The sequence below is a fragment of the Urocitellus parryii genome, chromosome X (genome assembly GCF_045843805.1).
Source record: "Urocitellus parryii isolate mUroPar1 chromosome X, mUroPar1.hap1, whole genome shotgun sequence".
Lineage (NCBI taxonomy): Eukaryota > Metazoa > Chordata > Mammalia > Rodentia > Sciuridae > Urocitellus > Urocitellus parryii.
Window position 1 is genome coordinate 27,397,520 of NC_135547.1, and position 24,149 is coordinate 27,421,668.

Sequence of the window (24,149 nt, forward strand, 5' to 3'; positions counted from 1 at the left end):
ATCCCAGTGGAATTGAGTCCCAGTGGAATTGAGTCCCAGTTGCCCACAGCACTAACCTGCTCATTAACAGACCTTGTATTGTTTTCTATTTCTTCCTTATCTCCCTTCCCTCCATTGCTTTCTGGAATTACCTCCCCGATTAAACGCTTTCTCTCAAATATCCATCTCAGGGTCTTTTTTTTACTCAAAGTAACACAATTGATACCAGAAATGATCCTCTGAAGTAGACCCTCAAGATACAACTCTAGAATTGGATCACTTGTAGAACATAACAAGGACTTCATTACTAATGGTAAGAAGTTTCATGGCAATCCCTGGTATGTTGTCACATCACAATTGCTGAGATTTGCTGGCCGCAGTGGCACATGCCTGTAATCCCAGCGGCTCAGGAGGCTGAGACTGGAGGAGCGAGAGTTCAAAGCCAACCTCAGCAAAAGTAACACTGTCTCTAAATAAAATACAAAAAAGGGCTGGGGATGTGGCTCAGTGGTTAAGTGCCCCTGAGTTCAATCTTCAGCACTGGGGAAAAAATGATTTAGAAGTCAGAAAAGAGGAATGTGAAGCATTTGTTCCATTTCAATCTCAACAGACACTATTTGGGTCAGTTGATAAAGGAAGAAATCCATGTATAGAGAAGGTAATTACCTTGCCTAAGGTCATACAACTAAGTAGTGAAACCAGAGTTCAAACCCCTTCAGGGAGAGGGGGTGTAGGTCAGTGGTAGAGCACTTTCATAACATGTTCAAGGCCCCAAGTTTTGTCTCCAGACCCACACACCCCCCCCACAAAACCAACAAAACTTAAATGCACACACACATACACACATACACACACATATTCAATTCCCAGCAGTATAGTTAAGACATTTGGTTCTAGAACCTGACTACTTAGGTTTGAAGTGGGAGAGAAGAGGAAAATGAAATTGAAGGGAGAACAACAATGAAAAATAGGAGACAATAAAAATCTTTATAATCTGGATCCTAATAATGCCTAATACACAAGTAGTGCTAACATAACCCAGTTACCACACTCTGGTCATCTTTGCCCTGTGACCTTGATGAATTTCCTAGGGATCTAAATCAGTATCTCTTCTGCCTTCTCTTCCCCCTTTGCTTCCTCGTGGGATTCCAGTTCCAAAATGAAGACCTAACTCTACTATCTGACACAGATAATGAAAAGGTGTTTTTATCACTAAAGGAACAGTTTGGATAGGATAGAGCCAAGTAGATTGGCTTGGCATAAATACTTTTAGCCTAAAATACAGAAGCTATCAGGTAGCTAATTTCAAGGAACTTTTCTTCACTTTGGATCTTAGAAAAGCTTTGCAATCACCTATCATTTAATGCATCAAACTGTCAATATTGAAACTACTCAGTCCCTGGCCTTCACCTGAGGCCTCAGTCCCTGGCTAGCACATTAGCACCCAGGAGCCAGTGAGATTACCAGGGAACAATACTCCCAGCTACTGAGATAATGCTAGATGCTGATAGCAATGAACATGCAAGCCAACAACAAGGATGCAAAAGACAAACTTTTGCCTTCTTATAGAGCAAAAGCCAATTAGCTCTGAGTAATTCCTAAAGGATTCATCATATTATTTAAAAATAGTTCTGCAGACTCTGTGAAAAGAGAAAACGTAGATCTCAAAGGGCATCATTACATTCAGGTCATACCATCTTTGTGGCATACTGAGTAACATGTATACTGTACACAGGGTAGTGTTCAGAAAGAGAAATCATTGTGATGTGTGGCAAGGTAAGCCACCAAACAGCAGAATATAGTAGGTTGGTGGTTCTCAACAGGGGGCAATTTTACCTTCTAGGAGACATTTACACATTGTTGGTTGTAATAAATGGTGCATGTAGGAGGTTTGCTACTGATATCTAGTGGGTTGAGTTTAGGGTTATTGCTGACCATCCTACAATGCAAAGGAACCCCCTCCCTCCCAACACAAACACAAATAATTATCTGGAGCCAAATGTAGTTAAAGCACAAGGTTTCGAAACCCTGTTGTAGGTTAATCAGAGAAGTATACATAAATAGTAAGGCAGTGTTTCTTGCATTACAAAAGCTACCTTGTAAGAATGACTTCAGAGTTTTCTAGGGAGGATGATGGTCCATGAAGATCAACAATTCCATTCTTTTAACTTTGTATATATTTGAAATTTTTCATAATAATGAAACATGAAAAGATCAGAGGGCATTCATATCTTTGACTCACCTCAAAATGGCAAAAGGTTTTTAAGAGTGCAAAAGTTATTGAAAATTGAATGATGTATTTTTTTAGTGGGTGACTTTAGAATTTAAAGTCAGACAAGATATTAAGAGATTAGATATAGGGGCTGGGATTGTGGGTCAGTGGTAGAGCGCTTGCCTGATATGTATGAGGCACTGGGTTTGGTTCTCAGCATCACGTATAAGTAAAATGAATAAAATAAAGGTGTATCAACAACTAAAAAATATTTAAAAAAAGAGATTAGATATAGCTGGTGAAAAACAGTAATAAAAACTTAGAATACCCCAACCTATTCAGAATATAGTTTATCCCCTGAACAGTTTTTTGATGCAAATGAATCTGGTTCATTTGACAAATGTTCCAAATTTAGAAGATACTAGTTCTAGAGTTCATGATTTAATATATGTGTGGAAGATTTCATTCATTTATTTTGTTAAATTTCTGCCAAATATGTATTTCTAATTTTTTTTATTTTGAAAATAGAACAGAAAATTCCTGCATGTCCTTCATCCTAATGGGAGGGTAAACTTTTCCTCTACTCTCCCAGTGTTTGATTATTGAGTCTATGAAATAAGTGGATAATAGATAATTGGAGAAAATGTGTATAAATTTATTATGTGCACAGGGACATCACATGAAAGAAAAGTCAATTCCCAAGTGTCCACTGAGATCTAGTAGCTTTTACACCCTCATAATAGTGGATAGTATAGGGGAGATGTAGGTAATTTAAGGAAAAATAAATTATTTTCCGGTAAGATGAATGGGTCCTCAGAAGAATAGGTGAGAGGCTATGACAAAATCTGGGTATGGTGTTGACCTCCAGTCCTCTATCTCTGATAAGAGTTTAATTTTTTTTCTTTTTTTTTTCCAGGGATTGAACCCAGAGGGTGCTTAATCATTGAGCAACATCCCCAGTTCTTTTTATTTTTTATTTTGCTAAATTGCTTAGGACCTTGCTAAGTTGCTGAGGCTGGCTTTGAACTTGAAATACTCCTGTCTCAGCCTCCTGAGTTGCAACTCAAGTGTGCACCCCCACACGATTTTGAAGAGTGCAAGAGTTTTAGTTTTCCCTGATTGATGAGGATTTTCACAGAGAGGAATTCATGCCAGCTGAGTATTTTTCTGAAGGTCTGTCTTTAGGCAAATAAAGGAAGTCCAAAGAAACCCCCTCCCCACATTGTAGTTCCTAGAATGTGTTCAGTTTGAAGTAATGGCATACTAAATCAGTGTATTTTTTGGGGTAGTATTTCCTTAACTCCTTCAATCTAGAGTCTTCCTAAAGTGTTAACATTTCACATTTGTTTACTCATCCTACTAGTTTTGCTCTCTTTCCCCCCCTTTTCCTCTTTCTTTCACTTCAGCTGGACAATGTGCCACATCTTAACAAGGTTTAGAGGGAGAGATGCACATATCTAGCACACACCAGCTGGAATAACCAAATCATCACTCTTTCAAACCAAAAATGCTCTCCTCTGAGTTTTTCTCTGAACCCTTTCCAAGTAAATTGCAAATCAATGATCCATTATCTCAGTAGTCTCAAACTTCCAATCTTCCCACCTCAGCCTCCCTAGCAGCTAGGATTACAGGGGGCACCACCTAAGCAAGGCCACAATGAGTATTGTTTATTACAACAAGAAATTCCTTTGCAGAGCATGGTGGTACACTCCTGTAATCCCAGCGACTCTGAAGGCTGAGACAGGAGGATTGCACCATCAATGTAGTGATTTATGCCAGGTGCAGTGGTGCACGCCTAAAATCCCAGTGGCTCGGGAGGCTGAGGCAGGAGGAGAACTAGTTCAAAGTCAGCCTCAGGAACTGTGAGGTGCTAAGCAACTCAGTGAGAACCTGTCTCTAAAATAAAAATACAAAATAGGGCTAGGGATGTGACTCAGTGGTCGAATGCCCCAGAGTTCAATCCCTGGTGAAAAAAAAAAAGAAAAAACAAACAAAAAAAAATGGCTCAATGCCCCACCCCTTCAATCCCAGCACAGGGGGTAGGGGGAAAGAAAGAAAGGTTTTCTTAGTAATCACAGTCCAAGCATTGCAATTAACACTAATATAATATTATTACTTGATCTACAGGTATTCAAATTTGGTCAGTTCTCCCATTAAAGCTCTTTTAAAAAAATCTGTATTTATTTTTATGTGGTGCTGAGGATGGAGCCCAGTACCTCACACGTGTGAGGCAAGTGCTCTATCACTGAGCCACAACCCCAGCCCCTCACTAATGCTCTTTACAGCAAATGAAAAAAACAAAACAAAACAAAACAATTCTTGCGGAGACTCAGTTATCATGTTTCTTGTCTCTATTAATCTGGAAGAATTCCTCGATCTGTCTTCCATGACATTGACGATTTTGAAGAGTGCAAGCCAGTAATTTTGTATATTGTCCCTCAACATGGGTCTGTCTCAGTTTCCTCATGCTTAAATTCAGGTTATGTAATTTTGGGGCATGATTAATATGAAAAATTTGATTAGTGTTTTTCCTAGCACCTTATCAGGAGTCATATGATGTCCCTTTGTTCTATTTCTGGGGACATTTACTTTTTTGGGATCAAACCCAGGGTCTTGCATATGCTAGGCAAGGGCTCTACCTGCAACTTCACCATCAATCTTGGAGAAATTATTTTTACCACATGGGATGATGTCTGTCATGTTTTCCCATTGTAAAGATTCCACTTTGACCTTTGTTATAGTATCTTGTGGAGAGATACTTTGAGACAATGTAATGTAAATATTTTGTTTCTCATCATACTTGCACCCCGTAGGTTGGCAGACACAGCAGGGGGTCAGAACTCAAGGCTCATGTGTTTCCCAGGGATAGATTGTATCCCTTGTGTTAGCATATTGCTTGGCACATGATAAATGGTCGCTTCCCTCCCCAATTAATTTATTTTATCTCGGCAGTTAGCAGAGTTGTAATTTATCTACTTCTATTTCTGTCTTTCACAGATTGTGAGCTCGTTGAAGGTAGACGAAGTGGCTTATTTTTCCCCAGTGTCTAGCACGTATTGGGTGCTAGAAAAATACGTGTTCGAAATAGTGGTCTGGGGTAGATATTACGTAAGACGGTAAGGGCTACGAGTCGGCCGGGGTGCGGCATTTGTTCTGTTCTAAAGGGAAGCAAAGGCGAGGACTGTGCGGGGCGCGGCCAGCGTAGTCACTTTGCAAAGGGCCCAGGAGTCTCTGCTACTTGGTTGGCTGCTGGGCCTCAGGCTTCCGCAGGGTGGGAAGGAAGGTGGGGCGGGAAATCGAAAACCGAACTTGCAGCTCCCGGCATTCCCCGTGGGCGGTACTCCCCTTTGACCCCTCGCTCGCGTGCTACACATCCGGGCCTCTGTTACTAGTGAGGGGAAGATGGCGGCCGCAACTGTGGTGGTTCCCGCAGAGTGGATAAAGAACTGGGAGAAATCAGGGAGAAGCGAATTGTGAGTATTCGGGCCAGAGGTGGGCGCAGGGCCTGGCCGAGACAGGGCGTCGGCCATACACTCAAGTGTGGTGGGAGGTTGTGAGTGTCGGGGGGGGGGGGAGATGTGCCCCCTCCCCCACCCGGTGGCGGGCGTGGATGGTTGGCTAGGAGTTTCGAACTCTGGGAGGAGAGGTACTGGTAACTGCCGTCGGCCTCCCTCCTTCCTTGACCTCCTTCAAATCCCTGCTGTCCGCAGCAGGTCAGCTTCCTTTGGCCTCTTAGCAGAACTCTTGTTTCGTCCCTGCCGGTCCCCACGCTCCCGCTCTGTCTCTTTTTGTCCCCCTCTTCGCTTGAGCTCACTTGGCTCCTTTCTCTTTATGGGTCTGCGCCGGAGCGATTCAGACTTTCCATTTTTTTCTGTTCCATTTCTTCACTCTGCACCCGTTCGACTCCGCAGTTTGGAGCCTGCCGCCTCCTTTGCACGAAGTCCGAGGAGGGTGAACCGTCCCGGACTCTCCCCTTCTCTCCGCCCGCCGCCGAGAAGCCCGGGGCGTCGTGAAGAGCCCTGTTTGGCACCTCTGGTTCTCCGGGGGAGCGGTGTCTTGGACTGTCCCGGCCTTGCGCAGCGCCACGGGCCGTGGGGAAGAGTGGCCGCTATTGCCGTTTCCCCGAAGACCTATCGGCATTTCTTTGCTCAGTCTTTTCACCTTGGAGCTATTTCGGGTTGGATTCAACTTTTGTCATTGAACGTTTCCTAAAACCCATTTTGTCCTGGGACTGTAACTAATTCTGGCAACTCTCCAAGCTTCTCTAGCACCTAGGATAACGCGTTTCCTTTAGTCACAAAACTTATTTTTCTTTTCGGGAATACAACAGTAGTTTGCCATACCGGCGATTTCCTCGCCCATAATTTCAGAGCTCCGCCCCTCCCCCCGAAAAAATTGTTTAAGCAGTAAAACCACAAATTTAAAACCAAATAATTTAGTTCTACTTTCCTTCTGAATCGCTTTAGAAGCTAAAGGTCAACCCTGTATGATATTAATTCTTGTTAGTCATTTTGGTCGTCCCCCCAATTCCAGTAACCAGTTTACTGTTGCTGGTAGGAAAGATACGAATCTTTGGAACTTTGTTACTTGGAACCAAGCGCCAGGAACGCGTTGCCTGGTCTTGCTCTTGTAATGTTGCCAGCCTATATTATGGCTTATTCTCCCCGCCCCCCCCCCCCCGCACTGTTTTATGAAACTTAGTGTGAGCTCTAGAATTGGATTGCCTGAATAAGCGGACGTCTTAGCCACTTAACTAGCTGAGTGACCTTGGGTAAGTTCCTTAACCACTTTGTTTCCCCTTGAGTAAATTGGGAATAATAAGTACTCAAAGGATTGTTGTGAAGACTAAATAATGCCTGTAAAGCACTTGGCTTATAGTAAGTGCTCAAGTGATGGCTATTAAAAGTAATATTATTCCAGCCTTTAGATATTTAAACTTCTCAGGACAGCTTTTGCACTTAAAGTCTGTACCTCTCGGGTTAGCAATTAATTGATCTCTGACTCCTTCATGTGTATTTACTCTTGTACTCTAATGAATTGAGAGGTCTTTGAAGGATAGGGATTATGTCTCATATTTCTCTTGGTTTAACCCCCCCCCCTTCCAGCATATACTTATAATGCTTATTGGTTTATTGACTGATAGATAAACATTCATTTTTAACTGTTAGGAACATTTTTCAAATCCTCATATGTCCTAGTTAACAAATCCAACCAGACCATCATCATCATCATCTATCTTAGGGTAATCCCCTGAAAATGGATAAATTGGTTCATGGTTGTTTTATTTACCTTTAGAGCCAGATCATCTATTTAGGGGCTTTCATTTTTGTAAATTGCTTAGTGTCCTCTTCCACTTTTAAAATTTTTTTTTGTGGTGTTTGTACATTCTTTTTCGGTGAGCTACATCCCTGGCCCCCAGCTGCTGTTTTTGACATTTTTACTATTGTTGCTTCCAACTTAGAATGACAAATATTGGGCTGGAAGGTGAACTTCTGCTTGCTTCTGACTGGCATTGATTGGAAGAAGACTAAGAGATGTAAGAGGTCAAAATACCTGGTTAAAATAGAATTTGGGGTTCACTTTATGTGTATTTACATGATCCATGCTAACAGTCATAGTTCCTTGTGTTAAAGAGCTACTTTAAAACTGTTATCAGCACTTATATGCATGAAGTTATTGCTTGGCTTATGGAATGGGGTTTGAATTATAGTAGGTCCAAATAAGTATGGTCAGTTTTATAACTGTATTACATGAAAAGAATTTAAAGTTATATACTGAAATATTTTAAATTGACACACCACCATCCAGCACTTCACTTTCATTTATTTGACTTCTTTTTTCTTCTGTGAAAACTTCATTACATAGAGCCTTCTTCGGAGTTTATCTTGCTAAAGATAGATGTTAGCATTTTTATTTTATTAGAACAAATAGTATTGTAAACATTACCAGAAAATCCTTTGTCTGAAAAGAATGTATCTTAAATATAAAACAACATCTGGAGGGGCTGGGGTTGAGGCTCAGTGGTAGTGCACTCATCTGGCATGTGTGAGGCACTGGGTTCTATCCTCAACACCACATAAAAATAAATAAGTAAATAAATAAAAGGTATTGTGCCCATCTACAACTAAAAAAAGTGTGTTAAAAAAACAACGAAAAACAGCATCAGAAAACGTTAAAGACAGTGCAACCAAATTATTAGTGGATAATTTATGGATTTGGCTTTTGGACTATGACTAATATTTCAAATTGTTTCTTATGTATTTTGTTTTCTTTTTAACAAGCAGATGAGATTTTACTTGACTGAAAATTATCTTTTTTTTTTTTTTTTTTTTTTTTTTTTTTGGTGATGCTGGGGATTGAACCCAGGGCCTTGTGCATGCGAGGCAAGTGCTCTACCAACTGAGCTATATTCCCAGCCCCTGAAAATTATCTTTTAAAAAATATATGATGCATATCATGAGATTGTTAATTCATTTCTTTTCTGTAACTTCTTTTTTATGATACTGGGGATTGAACTCAGGGATTCTTTACTACTGAGTTACATTCCTGGCCATGTAAAAATTTTTTTTAAAAAATTGAATACAGGGTCTCACTAAGTTGTGCAGGCTGACCTTGAACTTGGTGGTTCTCCTGCCTCAACCTCCCAAGTAGCTGGAATTACAGGTGTGGAACTTTATGCTAGGCTTCCTGTCTGTCACATTTTACTAGCATAAGTTTATTCTGGGAGTTGTAGTCAACTACATTGTCATACTGTTAAAAGCAACATGAAATTTGTGGGCATTTTATAACTAACAAAGATGGCAAATTCTTAATTATGCCCCATGAAAGACAACTCTCTATAGATAGAAGATCTTGGCTTTGAAGAATAAGCTTTGTTAGGTAATTATGCAGAAAATTAAAATTGTATTTTAATTACATCCATTGCATACCTAGCTACCCTATTATGTTTCTAGAGATACTGATTGTTTTTAATGATAAATTATTAAACTCCTAATGTGTTCTTTCCCAAGGGATATCAGAAAGGCCGAGGAGGAGTACCAAAACATAATTTAAGTGTTCTTTTCAGTAATACTTAAGTCTGCGTCTTACAAGTTTCACATCTAATTGCAAACCCTTTCAAATTCTGCACATATACAAGATATGAATTTAATCACTCTAATTTTGGAATTAGTTTTTTTTTGATAATTTCATGGGCACATAAGACTTACCCATGATTAAAGTAATAAACTTGCATGTAACTGGTATATCCAGTGGAGAATTCTTTTTCTTGTAGAAATCATTAACTCAGTGAGTTTAGCATTTCTTTGTCATAATCTTAATGGACATTTGATATTCCAAGTTCCTAATCTGAAAATGCTATCTTATATGCTCTCAAAATCAATATTTAGTCTAATTTCGAAATGCTTTCATTCATTGAGTACCATCTATTTATCTGTTTGAAGAGTTTTTTCTTTAAAAATTTAACATTCCAATTAGAAGTTTTTGTTAGATCTTATTGATTATTGATAGTTTTAATAAAGTTTTAAAATTTAATTGCCAAATGTTTTAGATGTCATTCTTTTTCTTCTGCTTTCAAATGATTTTAGACATTGCAAAACTTAGTACATTTAGATGTTTAATAAATGTCATCTGATGTGAATTTCTTGGAAGGAAGTAGGGGAGATATAATTGTTCTAAGAAATTTTAGTTTTGGTGGTTGAATGCTCTCCCTCCAAAAAAAGAGTTGCTCTAAATTCAGCTGAAACTTTTACTGAAACCTTTTCTTTTTTTCTTTTTGTAGTTGAGATGGACAGCATGACTTTATTTTATTTGCTTTTTTGTTTTTGGTATGTGGTGCTGAGGATTGAACCCAGTGCCCCACACATGACAGGCAAGCACTCTGCCACTGAACCCCAGCCTCAGCAACCTTTTCTTGGTGTCTTAGTTTTCACTTGACATTTTTTTTTTATTTTAAAATTTCTTTTTTTTAAATATTTATTTTTTCTTAGTTCTCCGCGGACACAACATCTTTGTTTGTATGTGGTGCTGAGGATCGAACCCGGGCCACACGCTCGCTAGGCGAGCGCGCTACCACTTGAGCCACATCCCCAGCCCTTCACTTGACATTTAATATCTCATTTCAACCTGTATTCAGAAGTTAAATCTTGGTCTGTCTTCCTGGGAAGAGAAATACATTTTTCAGAAAATGTTGAAGCAATATTAGGAGATTATCTAGGCTATTGCTTTCTTTGTTAAAAAAATATTTCATAATGCTTAAACATTAAGGTAGAGTGAATGCTATTAATATATTTGTGCTTTTTCCTTACTGTAAATGCAGAAATTTCTTTCAAGTCTTTTAAACATTTGTTGTTTGCTTACTTTATAAATGCATTTTTCCACAAGATAAAACTATTATGTCTCAATATTCATTTTTATTTTGTGGTACTGGGGATTGAACCAAGGGTCACTCTACCACTGAGTGATATCCCAGCCCTTATAAAATTTGTATTTTTTTGTGGTGCTGGGGATTTGAACTCAGGGCCTTGCGTATGTGAGGCAAGCACTCTACCAACCCAGCTATATCCCCAGCCCTAAAATTTGTGTTTTTGAGACAAGTTAATTTGGAGGCTGGCCTTGAACTTGTGATCTTCAGCATTCTTAATAGCTGGGATTACAGGTGGGGGGGGGCACCATGCTCAGTAACAATAGATGTAGCACTTTGGTTAACCAAATTGAACCTTTTTCATTCTTTTTTTAAGAATTAAGTGAAGCACTGGTGAATATCAGCCTTTTATTTGTGAGGCCAAGTTTGAGATGTGAGGCTTTTGTCATATTTTCTTTTTCCTGGAAGATGGGAGTATAAGGTGAAAAGCTAAATATGTACATTTAGAAGTATTCACAAAATACTTCTGAAGTCCTTGGAAGAATTTAAGACATTTTATCATTTTATTCAGTTTTTCACTGATCTTTGATGGAAAGTAGATTCTAATTTTATTCTCAGCAACCTGAGACAGTATCTTCACAACAGCATGAAACTTTTAAATGTAGAAAAAAAATTTGTACAGTAAACTCAGATATTTGGAATATATTAAGCAACTAAAATAATAATTTGAATTTGGACTGCATCAGAAAATGTGATCAATTTAAAAGCCATATTAAAATGGGCAACTATTGGAGGTCATTTTGTGTCCTTTCCATAATTTAGGCTAGGTTACTGAAACTGACAGATGTGGTAAGACATGCAGCATTGAAAAACAATAATTTCTTTAAGGATACTTGGTGCCCTTCTATTTGTGATTCCTTAGGGAAAGGAGCACATAGATAAATCTATAGTAGTTATTGGGAGAAAATTCTTAGTGATTACTTTGTTTTCTCCTATAGCTAAGGAATACTTGTGTGTATAGTTATGCAAGTGAATTGATTGTAATAACCTATTAATGATTCTGTGCACAATTTGAACAAATCTTTGAAGAGAGATGCTAATTAATAACTGATGAAGACATTATGATCTGCATCCTCATGAATGTTTGTGGCCTAGTGAGTGACAATATAGAATTATATTTCAATTATATCCTCAGGTTATGTAATGATGACTACACCATTAGGTAGGAGTTTGGAGCACTGACACAACCCCCCCCCCAACAATTGGAAGGCTTATTGAAAGAGACGTGTATTAAGATTGTTCAAAGAAGTAGAAAATGAAGCTATTGAAAATGTGAGGAAACAAATGTATTTGCCACCAGAAGGCATTTTAAAGATTAATTTCTGTTTCTATAAAAAGGAATTTTTGACCTTGCATTTTTGTAGTCTGAGTATAAAGGGACAGATTAGTTATAGGAGTCTGTTAAATTCTGTCAAAACACAAAGCTTCCTACTATTACATTCTAAAAGTAATTGAGTTATAGGGACATTGAGAACCATAAGGGGTTAATATCTTATAGTAAATATTGAAACAACTTTAAAATTTTTTCTTTATTGAAGCAATTTAGATATTCCTTTTTTATGTATTTACTCTCAACAAAAGAACTAGATGGTAGACATTTTTAGGTTATATTCTCTGATAATCTGAAGCAGATTTTATTCTTATGTTGCCTGCTGGAAGAAAGATTGATTTTGTTTTATATTCCATACAAACTTGTTGTAGGTTTAACATTTTGTGAATGTAGAAGCTTAACTAGTGTTCTTAACTCCTTGGAGGGCCTGTGTAGTTTCCAGAGAAAGGGTTAAAATATTGGGGATCAAATTAAAACCAGTTTATTTTACCACTTATAAGGTACTCTTATGAGTTTTTTTTCTTTTTTAAAAGTGTATACATTTAAAATTTTTCCATTTTTTTAGTGGTGTATTATATTTATATCTAGTAGTGGGATTCTTTGTTACATACTGATACATGCAAATGATATAACAATATAATTATGTCAGTATTGTTTGTATTTTTATTTGAATTGATACAATAATTGCACATATTTATGGGATATGATGTGATATTTTGATACATGATGCATAATGATCAAATCTGGGTCATTGGTGTATTTATCACATCAGGCACTTATGATTTCTTTGCAAGGAACATTCAAAATCCTTTCTACAAGCTATTGAATTTTTTAAAAATGGGAGGTTATTAAAAACTTGTACAGTGAAGTTTTCAGACTTATGCAAATTTAATTTAATAATTGCTTTCCATTGACCTTTTTATTCTTTGGTTTTGAAAATAATTTTGTGACAGATGTGAATTGTTGACCAGCAAAACTTTATTCTGTTGATTTTTTTTTTAAAAAGAGAGAGAGAGAGAGACAGAGAGAGAGAGAATTTGAATATTTATTTATTTTTTTAGTTTTTTAGAGGACACAACATCTTTGTTTGTATATGGTGCTGAGGATGAAACCCGAGCCGCACGCATGCCAGGCGAGCACGCTACCGCTTGAGCCACATCCCCAGCCCCTATTCTGTTGATTTTTAACATCCTTACCTTGCTCACTCTGATGATAGAGTATTAAAATAGTTAAAAGACACAGAGGTGAGCTCCAAGGATATGGGTAATCTGCAAAGTAGATAATCTCTCTGTGGATGATGGTAAATGTGGCATCATGTTTAGCCTTAGATGTGATGTATGATTAGGTAAGTCTTAAAGTTATTTGTTTCATCAACTAGAAAAAGGATAGCTAGATATAAGAATAAGAAATTTTTGTATGTACATTTATTGATTTGTTTCATTTTCTTTAAACTTGTAAGGAAAAAATATTTTTTTTCTAAAATGTGAATTTTAACAAAAATACAGAATAGTGCATAAAACCTAAAAGAAGAGGTTGAAGAATCATTGTAAAATGCACACGCACCTGACTTATACTCATTCAAAAAACATCATCTCCCTTCCTGATGAAACCCTTCCAACACTGGTAACCATTATCTTGACATTTCTGTTTTTTCTCTTTGGTTTTCTTTATAGTTTTACTACATAGTAAGCTTAATATTGTTCTTGAACATGATATAAATCAAATCATAGGTATGTATTCTATTGTATCTGGCTGCTTTTGCTCAACAGTTTTTTAGGATCCGTTCATGTTTGCATTTTAATTTATTTTTGTAGTTGCAAGATATTCCATTGTAAAGCTGTACAATGATGTGTTTATTTCTTATACTTTTGATGTACATTTTTGTTTTTTCCAGTTTTTGGCTATTACCAGCAGTGCCAATAGAAAAAAATCTCATGTCTTGGTGTATGCAAGCATGGGGTTTTGTGGAGTATATACTTGAATAGGTTTGCTGAATTATAGATTACAGTTAACTTCAGCCTTACTAGATATTGCCAAACTATTTCTGTGTGTGATCGCACCAGCAGTGTATGAGAGTTGACCTTATTTCACATTCTCACTAACATTCAATACTGTCAAACTTTAAATAAAAGTTTTGTCAATATGATATACATGTATGTATACGTGTGTGTGCGCGAGTATATGTATTTTTAAATTGTGGCTTATATTTTCTTTTTAATTGCAGCTTATATTTCCATTGAGCAACTTTTCATATGTTTTGGTCATTTGGCATTCTGGTTTCTTTGTGTGAAGGGCCTCTATATTTCTCTTGAATTATTTTCGTTTCTTTTATGGATCTGTAGAGGTTTTTTTATAGTCTGCATTTGAACCTTTTGTATTACACTGCATTTGTTGCAATTTTCTGATTCTTTGGCTTGAATATCTACTCTTAAAATGGTGACTTTAGATGAACAGGAATTATTCATCTTAATATAGTCAAATTTATACATCATTTGCTTTATGATTGGTACTTTTTTGTGTTTAAGCAATCTTTTTTGACTCCAGGGTGAATGAAGTTATCCTTCTATAATCTTTTGGAAACTTAGCTATTTTTCTTCTCATTTTTAAGTCTTAAGTACCTGGTGTTGAGTTTTGCTGTGAGGTTGGGTGCTATGTGTTGCTGTGATTGAAGTATGTAAAGAAAATCTTGCCTCACACAATTTAAGTACTTGGCAAGAGGAGGATAATTTTATTAGTTCTTTCAGATAATTGCATGTATTATTCTTTGATATTATGTCAAAATTCTATCAAGTGGCATTAACTTTTCTCTCTCTCTCTCTCTTTTTTTTTTTTTTTTGAGATAGTCTTGCTGTGTTTCCCAGGTTGATTTGGAATTCCTGGGCCCAAGTAACTGCTCCCTCCTCCCAAGAGGCAGTTTCTTGACAGTTTGTTGCAATATTGAATTTGAAACCACATTAGTGAACTTTCTGTACTTTGTTAAGTTAAAACTCATTTGTTTCTCTTTCACTTGGAGTGGATCTTTTATGCATGCTTTCATTATTTTGAGACATTATGCATTGGTCAGTTGGAAAGTTTTCATTCACTGAATTATGCAGCTTTTCCAAATATTGGCACACTTCATTGTATGATATCAAACACATTCCTTAATATCTTCACTGAGTTATCAGGAGAGTCTTTATGAATTGGAAAATAGTCAGTCCCATGGTGGCAGAAACAAGTTTTCCAAAATTCTAGTTTTTGTTTGAAATCTTAAATTTTATTATTGGCAACAAGTACTCTGTTGTTTTCCTTGAAGTGACAAATTTCGTGGGTTCATTTTTGAGAAAGTGACCAGCTAAAGATCCAAGTCTAAGTAACCATAGTTTAATTGCTAGTCATTCTTTCAAGTAAAAAATGGTGTTCCATAAAAACAAGATAGTTCAGCTTACAATTCAAATAGTTGCACAAATGTTTTTCCTATAGACAAACATGGTATTTTGATGCATGGCAGAAATTATGCATACTTCTCATTTTATTATACAGACTATTGAAAAGACTTGTTCTTTAAAAGAGGACATATTCCTAGGGCTCAGGATTCTTTTGGGGGTGATGGTGCTGGGGATTGAAACTGGGGCTTCACCCATGCTAGGCAAGTGCTCTGCCAGAGCTCAGGAATTAATAATAACTTTTTTATTTTTTAAACTTTTTGGTGCTGGGGATTTTTTTTTAAAAACCAGTGCTACTATTTATTTAGACTGAAAGAGTGTCACAGCCAGTTTGGGGGAGAAGACTAAGATTTTAGGGTTGAGTCATTTTTCATCTGTTGTGTCAGGCATCCAATGCATAATATCCACTAAGCAGTTGTAAATATGATTCTGGGAGGGATAAAATCTGAGGTAGTTAATGGTTAAGAACACCTGAGAAGTGGATTAGATCAAAGAAGGAGGGAGAGAAGTGGGGAGAGAGAAGGAGAACATTCCAGTGAGTCATTGGACAAGCAAGCATAGGTCCCAGGGTGGAGATTTATCTGAGGAAGGAAGAGGACTGCACTGCATCCTTAGAGCACCTCTGCCATGGAGTTATACTCCTAGGCCAAAACAATAAAAAACCAAGAAACAAAACATGTAACATAAGATCTACCTTCTTAAAAATTTTTAAGTGAACAGTAGAGTTTGTTAACTATAAGCATGGTATAAGCATATCTCTAGATGTTTTTCATCTCACAGACTGGAAATTTATACCCCTTAAACAGCAACTCCTGTTTTCCCCACCCCAGCCCCTGGTAACCAGCATTTTACCTTTTGCTTCTATGAGTTTGAATATTAATACTTACATGGTAGAATCATTCAGTGTTTGTCTGTGACTGGCTTATTTCACTTAGAATACCGTCTTCAAGGTTTATCCATGTTTTAGTACATGGCAGGATTTCCATTTTTATGACTGAATAAACATTGCATATATGTACAACAACACTAACCATTCTTGATCTAACCATTCTTTTGTGTAGTATGCCTCATTTTATATTCCCACCAGCAGTGCACAGGAGTTTTAATTTCTTTACATTCTTCCCAACACTTTTCTATTTTTAACAGAAAGTTTTGTTTAATATATATATTTTTAGTTGTAGGTGGACACAATCAATACCTTTTTTATTTTTATGTGGTGCTGAGGATCGAACCCAGTGCCTCACAAATGCTAGGCGAACATTCTACCACTGAGTCACAACCCCAGCCCACTTATTTTCTATTTTTTTATCCCCTAGGACTGGGGATTGAACCCAGGGTCTCATGCATGCTAGGCAAATGCTATACTACTGAGCTACATCCCCAGGTCTTATTTATTTTACTGTAAAAATAATGGTCATTGTGACAAGTGAGAGGTGATATATCATTGTGTTTTTAATTTGCATTTCTCATGGTTATTGATGTTGAGCATCTTTGAATATACTTGTTGGCTATGTTGTCTTTGGAGAAGTATCTTATAAGTCCTTTGCACTTTGGGCATATGTTGGGGGAGGATATTGGCAATTGAACCCAGGGACGTTCAAACACTGAGCTATATTCCCAGCCTTTTTATATTGAGACAGGATCTTACTAAGTAATCCAGACTGACTTCAAATTTGAGATCCTCCGGCCTCAGCCTCCTGAGTAGCTGGGATTACAGGTGTATACTATCATGCCCAGCTCCTTTTGCCCATTTTAAAGTCCTGTTTTTTTTTTTTCCTGTTGTTGTTGAAGTTTCTTTTATGTGCTGGATATTAACTCCTTATCAGATACAGGTTGAGCATCCCTAATCCAAGGTACAATATGATTCAAAATTGGAAATACTGAGTTATGACATGATGCCATAAAAATTTCACACCTGACATCAGATGACAAGTTGCATTCAAAACTTAGGTATACATGGGGCTGGGGAGGTGGCTCAAGCGGTAGCGCGCTCGCCTGGCATGCGTGCCGCCCGGGTTCGATCCTCAGCACCACATACCAACAAAGATGTTGTGTCCACCGAGAACTAAAAAATAAATAAATATTAAAAAAAAAAAAAAAAAAAAACTTAGGTATACAACAGTTTATTTAATGTCTCCAAGGGGGGAGGATTCTTTCATCCCCTTTCATTTTTTGATTTTTTTGGTCTACATGTGCCACATGACCCCCATGTCCAGATTATCCCATTGAGCATGCACACAAAGAGTAATAAAATGACATTTGTGTGGTTCATTATACACAAACTTTTAAAAAAAATGTGTGTGGTACTGGGGATTGAATCTAGGGCCTTGTGCTTGCTAAGCAAGTGTTCTGCCAATGAGCTACATCCCCACCCATTTTTATTTTTTTTTATTTTGAGACAATGTCTTGCTAAGTTGCCCAGCCTGGCCTCCCACTTGGGCTTTTCCTTCCTCAGCCTCCTGAATAGTTGGGATCATGGGTGCACCACCAATACATTGCTATAACTTTTGTATATTGATTTTGTGTCCTGCAACTTTATTCTAATAGTTTTTTGTTTGGGTGGAATTTTTTTTTTTTTTTTTTTTTTTTTAGAGTGGAAAGTAGAAGCTTTATTAAAGGACAGCAGAAAAGACTTCTCCCCAGAGGAAGAAGGGGACCCAAAAGGTGGAATCCATGGAAGGGGGAGGTCTTCCCTCTTTTATAGCTAAGGTCTTCTTTCAGCTTTCCCCTCATTCCTGTTCTTTGTTTCCCTCTATCTTGCAGTGATTGAATGCAAGTGGGAAGGCCCAAAGGGTTGGGGACAGGTGGGCTGAAGGAGTAATCTGGGCAGGAAGGGCCTGGGGCAGCTTTTGATCAGCATTTCTCTGTTTGCTGGGAGCTGTTTCATTAACAGTTCCTTAGAATGGGTTCCGGGCCTTGGGGACATTAACATCTCAATTTTCCCAAGTGCTGCTCTGGTTTCCTGGATTCCATTCTCAATAATGGTCTGCATTTTATTCATCTTACTCGATATTAGACCCACCTTACCACATCTACACTAACTACCTATCTTTAAATCTGGCTTCATTCCCCCCTCTAATTTTGGGAACTCCTTACTGCTGTAAGGAAAGGGGGGCGATGACAATTCTGGCTTCTTCCAGCTGAAAGGGGGTGGTGTTGAGCAAGCAGTTTGGAGTCCCCTTTTTTAAAAATCTGGTCTATCTGAGTGGTCCATGATAGAAGTCCGATTGAGAAGTAACAGGCTGGTGGGCCATTTGAGTGATGGGTGGTCTATGAGAGAAACAAGAAGTTATTAGCACTGGAAGTAAATTAATACAACAGTAAATGCCACAGCATAGAAATATGCCAACAAGTATAATGACAATGACAGAGACTAACAATGTTTTCCACCAGGAAGTACCAGAGTACCAGGAGCTAAGATATTGTTCCCATGACAAGGTTGGCGAGGACATGGCTTCTATCTGAGCATGTAAATCTTTAAGGATATTAGTCACATTGTCAGAATTGTCAGGGATGTAAACACAAAATTCAGTTTTAATAATGGCACAAGTACCGCCTTGAGCAGCAGTGAGGACATCCAAAGCCATCCGGTTTTGTAAGATTGCCTTCCTCATAAGTGTTATTTCAGTGTTAAGGAGAGAGATACTTTCCTCAACCTTATGGAGGGCAATTTGAGTATAATTGTTTAAAGTTTCTACCTGCCACATTACATCTTCTAATCCAAGTTGTGGGATAACAGTGAAGCTAGATGATCATATCAATGAAACACAGATCGTCCCCATCTATGTTTGAGGTTGGGGAGGTTTGCTGGCTGTTTTATATTTGGGGTCCATCTCCCCTGGGTAAAATCTTTTTAAGGTTTTCTACAGAGAAGATCATACTATCTGTGAATAGAGATAATTTTACATTGTCTTTTCTGGTTTGGATGCCTTTTATTTATTTTCTAATTGCTCTGCTGAATAAAAGTAGTGAGTATGGGCATTCATGTTATGTTCCTGGTCTTATAGGAAAAGTTTTCAGTTTTTCACCATTGGATAGAATGTTAACAGTGAGCTTTCCATATATGGTTTTATTATGTTGAGGTAATGGCCTTGTGTTCCTAGTTTTTATCATGAAAGTGTTGTTTTGTCCAAAGACTTTCTGCATTTATTGAGATGATTTTATAATTTTTATTATTTTTTGAAGTACCCGAGATTGAACCCAGGGGCTTTTAACCACTGAGCCACATCCTCAGTCTTTAATTTTTAAAAATATTTATTTATTTTTTAGTTGTAGTTGGGCACAATATCTCTGTTTTATTTATTTATTTTAATGTGATGCTGAGGATCTAACCCAGGGCCTCATACAGTGAGCGCTCTACCCCAGCCAGAAGTCTTTAATTTTTTAAAAAAATTGTGAGACAGGGTCTCACTGAGTTCCTTAGGACCTTGCTAAATTGCTGTGGCTGGCTTTGAACTCTTGTTCCTTCTGCCCCAGCCTCATGAGCTGCTGGGATTACAGGTGTGTGCCACCAGGCCAGGCATAATTTTTATTCTTTGTTCTGTTAGTGTGGTTTATTATATTGATGGATTTTCATATGTTGAACCATCTTGCATTCCTGGGGTAAATCCCACTTGGTCACGATGAATGATCCCTTTAATGTGCTGTTGAATTTGCTTTACTAGTATTTTGTTGAGGATTTTTGAGTCTTGTGTTCATCAAAGATACTGAACTGTAAACTGGGCACATGCCTATAATCCCAGTGATTTGGGAGGCTGAGGCTCAGTGGTAGAGAGCCCCTGAATTCAATTAAAAAGAAAAAAAACAATTGTAATTTTCTTTTAATGTTCTTGTTTGATTTTGGTGTCAGAGTATAGTAGTCTCTTATAATCTTTTTTCTGTAATGTTTGTTATAATGTCTCCTCTTTCATTTGTGATTTGAATCTTTGTTCTTTTTTTGCATAGCTGAAGATTTGCCAATTTTCTGGATCTTTCAAAAAATTAAATTTTTGATTGCTGGGCACGGTGGTGCACACCTGTAATCCCAGTAGCCAGGAGGATTGCATGTTCAAAGCCACCCTCAACAAAAGTGAGGCACTAAGCAACTCAGTGAGACCCAGCCTTTAAATAAAATGCAAAGTCGGGTTGGGAATGTGGCTCAGTGGTTAAGTGCCCCTGAGTTCAATCACCAATACCCCCTCTCCCACCAAAAATTTGTTGATTGCCCCCCTTCTCAGTTTCATTTGTTTATGCTCTCATCTTTAGTATTTCCTTCCTTTTGTTAACTTTGGGCTTAGTTTATCATTTTCTAGTTCCTTCAGGTTTTGCATTAGGTTGTTATTTGATCCCCTCCACCCTCTAGTGGTGCTGGGGATTGAATTCAGAGCATGGTGGGCTAGTGCTCTACCACCAAGCTAGATCCCCAGTCCTTGAGAACTTCTTTCTAATGTAGCCATTTACTGCTACAAACTTCCTCCTTAGTACTGCTTTTGCTGCTTCTCATAATTTTTGTTATGTTGCTTTTTTTAGTTGTCTCAAAGTATTTTCTTATTTCCCTTTTGTTTTTTTTCCTTTGACCCATTGGTTGGTCAAGATTTTGTTGTTTAATTTTCACATAATTGTGAATTTGCCAGTATTCATTCTAATATTGATTGATAACTAGTTTTATTTCATTGTGGCTGGAAAAGGTACTTGGTATGATTTCATACTTCTTTAATTTGTTAATTTTTTTGTGCTCTAATGTGCTGTGTCTTGGAGAAAGTTTCTTTCCTTCTTTTTCTTGTTCTTTTTTGGTATGCTAGAAAAGTGTGTATTTTTTCCTGTTGGGGGAATGTTCTGTATATGTGTTAGGTTCACTTGTTCTGTACCATTCAAATCCTGTGTCCTTATTAATCATTTGGATGGATGTTCTGTACATTATTGAGATTTCCTATTATTGTGTTGCTTTTACGCTTTGTTGGCCATGTTTGTTTCATTTATTTATGTTCTCTGGTATAGTTGTGTATATATTTTTTATAATTATTTTTCTTGTGAATTTACTATTATATAGTGTCTATCTCCTGTGACAGTTTTGAGTGAAAATTTATTTTAAGTATAGCTACTCATGCTCTTATTTTGGTTACCATGTGCATGAATACCTTTATTCTTTTTTTTCCGCTTTCAGGTTATCTTTGTCCTTAAATTTAAGATAAGTTTCTTGTAGATAGCACATAGTTGGATCTTATTATTTTAAAAAATCCATTTAGCTACTTTCTTTTGGACATGGAGTTAAATCCATTTATGTTTAGTTATTGGCAGAAAAGGACTTACTGTTGCCATTATGTTGTATTTTGTCTTGTAGTTCTTTTTCTCCTCATGGCTGTCTTCTTTTGTGTCTTAATTTTTTTCTACTGAACATGCTATGATTGCATTCTCATTTTTGGGGGGTGTATATTCTGTAGATGTTTTCTTTTTGGTTACCATGGGATTTATGTAAAGCATCATAACCTGTTTTAAGCTGATAATAAATTGAATTCAATTACACACAGAAACTATATTTTTACCTTTTCCTCACTCACATTTTATTAGTCAGAAGTCACATGTTTTTATGTGTCTCCATTAACATATTTGTTAGTTTATTTGTACTTTTGTCTTTCAATGTCTATACTAGAATTAAAAATCATTTATGTTTCAGGGTTATAGTATCCTGTATTTATACCTTTACCAGTGAGTTATATTTTCAAATGCTTTTGTGTTGCTCTTTACAGCCTTTTCATTTCCACTTGAAAGACTTCCTTTAGTATTTCTTGTAAGGCAGGTCTACTATTGATGAACTTCCTCAGCTTTTTTTTTAATCTGAGAAAATCTCAGTTTTGAATGATATTTTTTTTGTCAAATATGGTATTCATGGTTGTCATTTTTTTCTTAATCCCACTTTTCTACTTGCAAGATGTCTGCTGAGAAATTCACTGTTATTATTAATAGAGTTTACCTCATATGTGATACTTTTCTCATACTACTATTAATATCTGTCTTCTGTTCTTGACTTTTGAGAATTTGATTATATGACTTGGTGTGGACCCTTTTGTGTTTATCATATTTGGGATCCTTTGAGCTTCTTGAATCTGAATCTCTGTTATCCATATTTGGGAAGTTTTCGACCAAAGTAATGGTCCATTCTTCTGAAACTCCCATGGTGCATATATTGGTTTACTTAATATTGTTCCGGAGTCTGTTAAGTTCTTTTCACTCTTTTTCATTATTTTTTTCTACTTCAGTTCTCTGACTGGATAATTTCTGACCTGTCTTTGAGTTCATGGATTCTTCTGCTTGGTAACGTCTGCTGGTGAACTCCTTTACTGGATTTTTTTAGTTCTTTTTTTTTTTTTATTCTGGGAATTGAACTCAGGGGCATTTAACCATTGAGCCACATCTCCAGCCCTGTTTTGTATTTTATTAGAGACAGGCTCTCACTGAGTTGCTTAGTGCTTTGCTAAGTTGCTGAGGTTGGCTTTGAACTCTGGATCCCCCTGTTTTAGCCTCCTGAGCTGCTGGGATTATGGGTCTGTGCCACTGCGCCCAGTTTAGTTCAGTTTTTTGCATTCTTCAGTTCCAGACTTTCTCTCTGGTTCTTTTAAAATATTTGCTCTTTGTTGAAATTGTTGTTTTGTTCATACATCATTTTCCTGAGCTTGTTGAACATCGTTATGATAGTTATTTTGAATCCTTTCTTGGGTAACTCAGATTTATTTTGGTCCTTGGCCATGTCTTCCTGTTTCTCCATGTTCCTTGTAGTTTTGTATTGGTATTTGCACATTTGAAAATATGCAAATTTTCTTTCCTAGTCCTTATACTCCTTATGGACTGACTTTATAAAGGGGAGAACTTTTATCAGTCCAGCTGAGGAATTGTTGGAACCTCTCAAACCTTTTCTGTGGGTATGTCTTCTCTGGATTTGTGTTTGTTTGAATATTATAGTAAGAAAATTGCTGGTTTCTTTTTGTTTTGGGGTGTTTGTGATGTCTTGGTCTGTCTGGTGTTCATGTATTATACTACTGGTCCTTTGAAGTAGTATCATGCCTACCAGCCCCCTTTTATGTTCTCAGTGCCCCCCACTCCCTGCATCTTGAGTAAGCCAGATCCTGTTAGCACCCTGATTCAGGTCAGTCACAGCCCAGTCCCTTCTGCAGTTCCAGCAAAAGATGGAATGTTGGACATATTATCCACTCTGTTTTCCCTAAGGAAGAAGCAATTGGTCCTATGGAGCTATAGCATGATGCCCAGCTCAGGCTACTAAGATCCATCTGTATTCCAATACAGGCAAGATAGAAACTCCTCCCTTGGTTTACTCTTGTGGAATGCTCAGCACTTTGGACATAGAGTCCAGTCTTCTGTTTTTCTCCCTTGGGAGACTTCAGGTGTTGGAGCTTTTGCCTGATCACATGATAACTGTGCTGGGGTGGGGTGGTGAGCAACTCTGGTGAGAACATCCCCTGAACTTTCTTGCTGGCTTCAATGTGACTGATTTTGTACTTGCCTTGGGTACAGGAGTCTTTCAGTTGGTGTCTAGATTCCTCATAAAGGGAATTGTTTTTTGTGTTGTTGAATGGATGTTTTAATAGGAGGGAGGAAGTTTTGGGGATTCCCAGTCTGTTATTGCTGACATCAGTCCCATCAAGGGCATTTATTTGTTTTTTCTTAATTAAAGATTAAAATTAGATTTGGGCTGGGCATGGTGGTGTACTCCTATAATCGTGACTGGGAAGGCTGAGGCAGGATTGTGAGTTTAAGGCTACCCTTAGCAATTTAGCAAGGCCGTAGGCA

The 24,149-nt window shown here is 37.4% G+C and overlaps 1 protein-coding gene, 1 non-coding gene and 1 pseudogene across 8 annotated transcripts in view; 1 reads left to right on the forward strand and 2 right to left on the reverse strand.

The window, feature by feature from the left end:
- Positions 1-3,591: 3,591 nt before the first annotated feature.
- Positions 3,592-3,703, reverse strand: LOC113200254 (small nucleolar RNA U13; annotated as a pseudogene).
- Positions 3,704-5,579: 1,876 nt separating this feature from the next.
- Positions 5,580-24,149, forward strand: part of Thoc2 (THO complex subunit 2) — a 127,147-nt gene continuing 108,577 nt past the window's right edge. For all 7 annotated transcript variants that reach the window (XM_077793550.1, XM_077793552.1, XM_026413616.2 and 4 more), the window contains exon 1: positions 5,580-5,664. In XM_077793550.1, the coding sequence (XP_077649676.1) occupies positions 5,594-5,664 (71 nt within the window). In that variant the 5' untranslated portion in view covers positions 5,580-5,593. The remainder of the gene's footprint in view (positions 5,665-24,149) is intronic.
- On the reverse strand, positions 8,533-8,605 carry Trnaa-cgc (transfer RNA alanine (anticodon CGC)). The gene has a single exon. It is a non-coding gene; the product is annotated as a tRNA-Ala (tRNA).